This window comes from Branchiostoma floridae, chromosome 19 (genome assembly GCF_000003815.2).
Source record: "Branchiostoma floridae strain S238N-H82 chromosome 19, Bfl_VNyyK, whole genome shotgun sequence".
NCBI lineage: Eukaryota > Metazoa > Chordata > Leptocardii > Amphioxiformes > Branchiostomatidae > Branchiostoma > Branchiostoma floridae.
Window position 1 is genome coordinate 5,168,658 of NC_049997.1, and position 9,571 is coordinate 5,178,228.

A 9,571-nucleotide genomic window follows, 5' to 3' on the forward strand; every position below is an offset into this window, starting at 1 on the left:
CTACCCTGTGATTTGGGCCCCTATGCTGTGTTCCAAACAGCAAATGGGACTTAGCTTATGGCTATGAATAGTATGATGCACTATCTTAGTAAGGTGCACCTGGTGAGGACACTAAAGACGTAAGTTGTTCTTGACCTTATCAATAATTTTTTAGATAGTAGATAAATTTTTGTCATCGCATCCTTGAGCCTGTAGAGGCACAAAAGAAGGTGTTTTTATGTTGATGTTCATCTTGTCCCGTTTCTTTCTCCAAGCTGTTCTTGATAAAGTCTTGCACTGTTGGTGGATAAGGCAAAACTTTGTATGTCTTCTTATGAGACTGGTACAGTCCATTTACAAAATGTATGTCAGAAAACTGATTCATATACATTTGTAGCACTAGCACTAATTCTTTGAGTTTTAGACCATTATGCAAGGAGCATCCGCTTTCACATAAGCCTCCAGTATGATCTTGTCATTCTTGATGTATCCCTTTCGTGGGTCACACACCTCGTGCCAAGGCAAGAAGTTCCAGTAACCCCATGAGCTAAGCCTCCAGTATGATCTTGTCATCCTTGATGTATCCCTTCTGTGGATCACACACCTCGTGCCACGGCAAGTCAAGTCAAGTCAAAGTTTATTGCACAACATTTGTAGAACGGGTACAATGTAAGGCAAACTTAGGTTACGTTATACTACATTATATTGTACATGTATAAGACAACTAGCAGTATACAAGTAGTATAATTAAGCTAATAACTTAACAATAGATGACGGCTATGCACTATTCGAAGAAACACAATGTGCAATGTGAATCAAATCCAGAATGATGCGGCAGACTACTTACTAGTACAATGTAACATAAATCTAGACTACTTACAAAAATCTGGTAACATACTACATTCGGGCTCCATTTTTTTTTATACAAACACTATGATTGAAAGGAGACACAGCGAGGATCTTATTATCTAGTATATACATTATTATGACAATGTATACAATGTTAAGTTGTTATCATGAGGTTTCTTTTCCGCATAGATGTGGCATGAATTCTGCATAGCCCCTGTTGTTGTCCCTGTTGTAGAAGACATGTTGATAATTCAACTTGTGAGTTTGAACTCCTTCCTTCTGTGGAATCAACCGCAGCTCAACTGATGCCCTGCAGGACCACAAGCTTTTGGAGTCAGCATCGCATAGCAGGAAAATGGCCAAGCTCTTCTTGTTGTCCTGGTGATTAGGCCTGGTCATTATTTTGCAAGGCAGATTGCGGATGAAGACAGCAGGACCGAACTTCCGCTTATTCAGCTCGCTGAAATTTTCCACCGTAAAACGAAAGGTCGCCTCTGCTCGAGACTCTTCATCTTCTTCCATCTCATCATCTTCAACTTCTTCCTCAACAATGTTCCCAAGGGCAACTACCTTTTCCTTCTTTTGCATTGTGCTATTTGAAGGCTCAAACATGATGTAACTGATGTCATCAGGAATGTCTGGGGTTGGACCTTCAAGCAGCGATTCCAGCCTTGTTGTGACATCCGAGTACACATTCATGACATCAAAGTCACTGCCATGCTCCACAACCCTCTGTGAGAAGTCCACTGTGCTGGACAGACTGTCTAAGGTGCTCTCAATGCTGTCTGCTGTAGCAGAGAGCTGCTTGGAACGGGTTGCTGTGATGGAGGATAGCTTTTCTTTAAGTTCAGTCTGCTTACCTTTTACAAGGCCAGTCAGATATTTGATCTCTTCCTTTGCAGCTGCATTGATGCCATCTGCAGCTTTTTTGTTCCTTGTGTACAGTTCATCTTGCTTCTTGGTTACAGCTCTTGCCTTGTCTTGGTATGTTGTGATTTTCTTCTTGGCAGCTTTCAGCTTGTTCTTAATCTCTGTCCTGGCGTCACTCACAGCATCCTCCAGGTAGCCGTACTTGTGGGCCTTGTGCTGCAGTACCGTGCAATCTCGACAGATGGGGTGCTTGCACGTCTCACAGTAAAACTTCAACTTTTCATCCCTGTGCTTTGGACAGGTTGGCAGTGAATTTGACTTCAGTGATCCCGTCTTGGTGATCAGCCGCTCTTTCAGCTCCGCCACACCAACAACTTCATGACCTCGTGTGCGTTTACCGCGGCGGTGGCCACAAGCACACTCGTCACACAAGAACTCTTCACAGACAACACAGCCTTGGCTAGCCCCATCTTCTTCACAGTTATCACACTGCACTTTGCCATCCTCCTTGCTTACCAAACTCTTGTGAGTATCAATTGTGTCACTCAAGCTTTGAACAAAGAAGTTGTTTTTGAGCTTAGAAACTCCACCCTTAGGAAGTACAGTTTCAGTTCGACATGTCGGACACTGAAACTTGTTCTTCACCTTATCTTGTGCAATGAACTTCTTCAGACAACCCTCACAGAAGGTGTGAAGACACGGCAGGACCTTGGGATCCTTAAAGGGCTCCAGGCAGATTGTACACTCAAGAAAGTCTCCCGAAATCTTGTTGAGTATGGCATCTGCTTTTGTTTCTTCCTTAGACTTTGAACCTTTCACGGACTTGGAACTTTTCCTGTAAAACAAAACCTTCAGTTAGGCTGGGTAAAAGTAATTTGCATGGCTTCATAAGTGCTTCCTAAGTTTTCAATACCAAAATTTCTTGCAATGTTAACACATATCTATGAAATAAATACAATTACTTTAGAATGATAGTACAGGAACCAGTTACAATAAAACAAATAAAACTATGGGGAAAGGTGTTCACATGTTTTGAGGCTTATTGGTCTAACTCTAAGAAAATAACAAGAGCAAAGTAGAGTAGAGTTGATAGTCATTTTTATAAAATTTCCACAAACTTGGTCTAACTTAACAGAGGCAGTTAGTGTTGTTTCCGTGAAGGTAGAATACTCCACCAAACCAACTCCTTTGTAGCAATATGGACCATTGTTTTGAGTATTGTCCATCCACAAACAATTATACTAGTACTAGTAGTAGGTCAATGTTCAGGTCCAGACCTGGACCTAATCCTCTAGGCCCAGTCCATACCTATACCTGAATTTTCTGTACAGGTACAATGTACCCACCCATAGAAGTACACATAGTTCAAGAGAAGGTAAGTTTTGTTGACCTTTGTGTGGTAAACAATTACTGCTCCTGGACCATCTATGCAAAAACTTATTGGGAACAGGTTTTCTGCGCGTTAAAAATCTGCACGCGCGTTAAACATTTGCGTGTTAAAAAATAAATTTCTTGAAATATGTCAGAAAATGTGCTGTGATTAATTCTTAGGCAGAAAAATGTACCCTCATCATATGACTTTCCATCCATTACATGAATTTTTGTTTTGAAAAAGCCCCCGATTTTAAGATCCCTTGGGAATAGGTTAATTTGCATATCCAGAATATTTCAAAATCTTGTGAATTTGACACAAATACATGGAAATATTACAAATTTGAAGCTTTGTATTGTAAAATATAACAGCTTGAGGCTTTTCTCAAGCAGATTGTTTCACATGCAAATTTCAACCTCTCTTGTGCGTTTAAAATGAACATTTAAAAATCACTTTAGAACTCCTGGAATATTTACAGAAAGGGATATTGTACTCTAGAATGCAACAATATGATACTTAATTCCATTTTGTGTCATCTTTTTTAAGCATTTAAGTTTAAAACTGCAAAAAGTTTTCGAACCCCGAAGGGAATCAGCTAATTTGCATATTTTAAAGCACAGATTTTTAACGCGCAAGTTTTAACGCACAAATTTTTAACGCGCACAAAACCCCAACCCAACTTATTAATTTGCTTTAAATATGGTGCACGAACATAATCAAACCAAATTGTTTTCTGCAAATAACAATTGGTTGACAATAAGGCACTATTTGTGTATCAGACAATAAAAAGGCACAAATTAAAGCCCATGGAAAATTAAATACACTAGTTGAAGGTTGCTGTCATGTGACCTAAAAAGTAAAGGTTTACAAGTGTTTGGCCCTGAATCAAGAGGTTATTGGTTGAAAACCTGACATGCCCTGATGTTGTGCATTTGTGAAGGGCACTTAATCAATAAAATTTCTTCACTTCACCAGGATGACAAATGAGTACCTAGGTTCTGTTGTGGACATTCTCTGGATTAGACTTTACATGGAGGTCCTGTGTTTATAGAGAGCCACATCTGTGGCACATAAAAGGAACCTACCACACTTGTCAATAACAGGAAAGGTCTTTGCCTGTAGGAGTGAATGACAGCTTAGAGTGACTCTAAGCTTTCATTCACTCCTACAGGCAAAGACCTTCTCAGTGTGCATTTTTTTTAAATTCAGGTACAGGTCCAGTTCAGGACCATTTCAGGTCCTGGACCTAATTGTTTGTGAATGGGCGATGCTCAAAATAACTTTCTACAAAGGAGTCAGTTTGGTGGAGTATCCTATCTTCACGTAAGCAATGCAAGTTGCCTCTGTTAACTTAGATCAAGTGAAACTTAAGCAACAAAATCTGGAAACTACATTGTTGAAACCAAAACCTGAGACTGTAAAAAATGCCTTTCTGAAACTATTTAGTAGTTACTACAGCAACACTAAAAACCATGAACTTTCATGTATACTATCAATTTCTTTGCCATCTAGAGACTTTAGGAAAAATCACCTGGAAGTTTAGTGGCAGAAGCCATTCAGGCATTTATGCCACATAAAATTTGGCATAGGCTACAAAAGCCAACAAATAAGTCTTTTTAGACATGTAAAAAGAAGTACATATTACTACTAGTACTACAGGTGGGTTCTGGTACAGAAAATGCAGATACAGGTAGGAGTAAAGTTCAGGTCCAGAGGGAATCAGGTCCTGGTCAGGTGATAAAATGTGTCGACATATTGTGGTCATTATCTATTCAGTCTGAAGTCCGGCCCACTTTTTTCAGGTCCTATATTTTCAAACCAGTCCAGCAAGAAAAAACAGTTTGTACCCTACTGGTATCCACCCCTTCACAAGGATGCTACGTGTTGTATACAACAAACCTAGGTGAGATCAGACAAAAAACAAAGAACTGTATGGGACTCTTTCACCTACTGTATCTCTACTGAAGTCAGGTGACGCTGGCTAAGCCTTGCTGGACATGTTACTCTACACAGAGAACCAGCCGGTAAATTGCTCCTTTGGCCCCAGAAGCAAAAAGGAGAAGAGGTCGTCCATACACTAAAGAACTGTATTGAATTAGAGACTGGACTATGTGATAGGGACCTATCTGTAATGATGAGTGATAGATCACACTGGAAGCGAAACTTTGTAAGTGCTACAACTCAATAAGAGTATGACTATGTATGTATGTGTATGTGTGGTCATGTATGTATGGTACCCACACCTAGGCTAGTACCAATAAAATATAAGTATTACATTAGTAATTAAAACATGGTGTTTTCCCTATCCACATAACATACCAGACTGACAACAGCTGACAAGTAGGAATGGATGACGGCCAAACGGTGATCTGACCCAAGGAAGACCTGTGACCGAAGCTGGTGCAGAATACACCATGTCGTACAAAATGTCATGCCAAGGGAACATGCGTTTCAATGCAAAATGCACCAGTAAAACATTTAGTAATCTGGTATGTATTAGAAATAGCCAACACTAGTATTAGGCCACACCAATTTAATTTCTTGGTTTAATTTCACGGATTTTTTCATAAAAAATATGGAGCGACAGGGCGGAAAAAAAAATTGTAAAATGGTTGGGGTAAAGATAAGGGCTAATCCAAAACACAAAGTTGAAAGAATCAAAAGTTTTCAGCTTGAAAAAAGTACAAAAACACTATTACTGTACAGTAACAGCACCTGTTCGTTGAAAATTACAAAAGTGGTGTCAGTTTTTATGTTTGTCCTTCTTCATGAATGAAAAATATAACTGCAATAATAATAACACCCACATTTAAGGAGCTTATAATATATAGGCTAATTTGCTACACCAGAAAGTTGGTGAATGGTTTCATTAATGGTGAAAATTTGCTGAGTAGTATTTCTTTTTATTCTCCAAAAAATAGGAGCGAGCAAATCCGTGAACCAATCAATTAAAATGGTATGGCCTTAGACTAAGAGTAGAATGTTGTTTACAACTGTTCATTATCGATTGTATATCACTTATGTTTATACAATGTACTTGCAATTAGCCCTTGGGCATGAACTTGCAAGACTTCTTATATTGTGGATGTGTACTTACAATTCCCCCCTTGCAAAACAGTAACCTGATGCATATATTCCAAAAAGTTCACACTTACTCTAGTAGATTTACCAAGATCATCTTGTCACATAACAAAATAGATTACTGACAGGAGCATACTATTAATACTGCATGAAAAAAATATTATTATCCTGTCAATAGCCTCGGCCAAAAACGCACACTTGGCATGTGTAATTCGAGCACCCAAAACTTTTCTTGGCCTTGCCCCCCTCCCCTTCCCCGAAACTCTGTGACAGCAATCCGTAAACTTTGACGAATTTCTGAGGTAAAATATCCACAGACATAGCTCTATAATGTTTTTCTGGTATCTAGGACATGTCATTATTGGTTCTACATCGAAATATTGTAAGAAATAATGAGAATATTGTACCTTTTCGGCATTTTTGTCACAGACAAAAGACGACACCACACTCAGCTTTTCCTGGATTTCCCGCCTAAATGGCTGGAGTAGTTCAAAAAAGGAAATATGGAGGGGCAAAAGAAATCATTTCGAAAATTATTAGTTAACACTAAGCAGGTTTTAATGTTACTGTTTAGGATGAAATATATATTTCATTTGTATAAAAAATGTTCTCTTTGTTTGGATCGAACACTCATTTTTATGTTTCAAATTTAAAAGTCTTTCAGCTCCCCCTTGACTTTGTCTGTTTAGTACATCCCTAAAGCCAGGGTCATAGGTTACAGAGCAGAGGCTAGCATCTTCAAGCAGATGTAGGTAGGGCAGTTGGCATTCCAGCATCTCCAAGTAGATATTAGGGGCAAGCATCACCAAGCAGATGTGGGGGACCAGCATATCAAAGCAGATATAAGAAAGTTATTATATAATAAACAGTTTAGTCAAGGAGCTTTTGGTTTAGTTTACGTCGGGAGTTTGATACTATACATAACGCACCGTGGATCTGGTTCGAGATTACCTGGTTGAGGCCAGTGTTATGTGAGGGTCAGTATGGGGGGTCCTGACAACGATTTACGCTGAATTCAGGAGAACCCCCTACATATTACGCTAAATTAAGGAAGCCAATTACGCTAAATTTCGTCACCTCACTACGATTTACGTAGATAAGATGGTTTTCCCTACGAATTACGGGAAATAAAATAGGCTGCCTACGCCTTACGTGAAAGAGCATGCAGACCTAATCTCCAAGCAGATGGCCAATAACTCCTCTGCCGGCTAAACTCCTTCCCATTTGCCACAGCAAGATCTGCTTGGAGATTATGCAGACCCTCTTATGTTGCCAACTGACACCGGTCACCCAAGGTGCCTTGCGGCCTTTTTAGCCAGCCTGCCGTAGTGCCACATTGCTAGCCGACCCCGGTCCCTCAAACTGTCCTCTTGACCGTATCGATGGATTTGGCCAACCCTCGAGTCGCATATAGAAAGAAAAGGGTATGAATAAACTGTTGCAAAATATCTTATGTTGTATAGTCATTCAGTCTTCAGTCGACAATGAACGGTAAGAAATGAACAATTAATTGATTCCGCAATGCAAGGTAGAAATTAAGACAACTAATTAGTCCATCATGATCCGTAAAAATTCAACAATTTCTGTCCGTTAGAATGGGTAGGAAGTGAAATAATTACAATCAGCACCCCCACCTAACTCCTTCAGCTTCCCCCCTACCCGTTCACCTTTTCCCCCGGACTTCCCCTTGACCCCCGCTGTACTTCATCTGTGCCCCTGTCCTTCATCTTTCCCCCGGTGTAATTCCGCTGTTCCCCCGCCCATCCTCTTTACCCCCAATGGCCGCCGTCAACCCGAATTGCGCGTAGTCGACACGAAAATCGTTCATAAACGGAACAGTAACGGCTGCGCCGAGGGACATGAAATAGTCTATTCTCTAGAACACATTCTGGGCCACCTTTCTGTCAAGTGGCGTTTCACAACTCTTTCCCAGTCTGAACTGAAAAGCCACGAGCCGTCAGCAGCGCATCGTTTGTGGCGCTCCACCTCTACCGAGCTTCCTGTAGGCTGGGTTGGCGGACCGCTTGAGCTCGGACCGGCTGGCGTGATGTGCTATGGCGATCGGGCGACTCGCTAAGTTCGGCATCGATATGGTTACCCCGATAGCCCAGAACACACCGTCCCAGGTTGGAAACAACGCAGGTAAAAGTCCCCGTGTCGATCCGAGTAGCGGGATCAGGCCCGTGAATAGGCACTGCTTCGACCCGACCAACATTTCGGTAAAGTAGCTAAAGACAGAGTACATACAGTACTCAATATGTGTCTGTTTACGGTACCATGGTACCAAGTGACACCCAAGCGATATCATGGGCATTCTTCATGTTACATTTCTTGTTACTATGTATATGTATTGTGCGCGCCCTGTTGCATTTCGACTGTGTTCGTACACGTTCTGCATGCCATATATCAAAGATCCAGCCACACTTCCTTGAGTCACACTGTACACATACACAACAGACACACGCTACCGAAACAACAGCATACGTTACGTGACTAATAAAGACGCCACAGACTACATTTTACGTGCAAATAAAGATCTGTTACATCAAGTGAAAACTTGAAATACTGCATGCATGAAACGATTCTAACTCTTAAGTGTACTCACTCTCTGTCTTTGTATTGATTCATTTCCATACTACATTGATACCATCACTTCACAATTGCATTTACAAGAAATTAAGTATATTTCTGCATCCATGAAAGCTCGACTGCGGCTGTGTATTCAATACAAATACTTGCCACACCAGTGCTGTAAAAAAGAAGTGTTTAATGCTTTCAAGTAATGCCATGTTGGCACAAAGCAGGATATCAAAGTGCTTGTGAGGAAGGGAGTTTGACATTGCTCCACAAGCCTTTTGTTAGGCAATAACTCCCTTCCTCAGCAAACCCCCTCTCCTGCATTCGAGAACCCTAGCCAATGTTGAAAATTGTGACCCCCCCCCCCCCTAATTAAAAGCCAGTCGTCAGTCTTCGAAGGAGGCTAAAAATACAACGTTTCTGAGGTGGAGCGCCACAAACGACGCGCTGCTGACGGCTCGTGGCTTTTCAGTTCAGACTGGGAAAGAGTTGTGAAACGCCACTTGGCAGAAAGGTGGCCCAGAATGTGTCCTAGAGAATAGACTATTTCATGTTCCCTGGTGCAGCCGTTATTGTTCCTTTCTGAACTATTTTCGAGTGTGCCGTGGACAAACTCCTCTGGCGGAGGTTGGCGTACATTGTGCCGTCCGCGGACTCACAGTTGAACACAAACTTTTTAGGTGTCAAAATCTTCGCCTTACCTTTCGTGATGGCTTGAGTCTACGTCTTTTTGTCTTCCGGGGCTACTCTACAAGCAGAGGTTGAGTCGCGTAGATATAGTAGTAGCTGGAAAAATTACACCGGCGCCAGGCGAGGTCCCTGTTCAGGCGTAGGTGGTCTAAT

The 9,571-nt window shown here is 41.2% G+C and overlaps 1 protein-coding gene across 1 annotated transcript; it reads right to left on the minus strand.

The window, feature by feature from the left end:
* Positions 1-520: 520 nt before the first annotated feature.
* LOC118406287 (E3 ubiquitin-protein ligase TRIM56-like) lies at positions 521-6,646 on the minus strand. The gene is made up of 3 exons (XM_035806216.1): positions 6,559-6,646; positions 1,022-2,533; positions 521-593 (listed from the first exon to the last, which is right to left on the minus strand). Exons 1-3 carry the CDS (start codon positions 6,567-6,569, stop codon positions 527-529), a joined length of 1,590 nt encoding a protein of 529 aa, XP_035662109.1. The 5' UTR covers positions 6,570-6,646; the 3' UTR covers positions 521-526.
* Between the last annotated feature and the right edge of the window lie 2,925 nt (positions 6,647-9,571).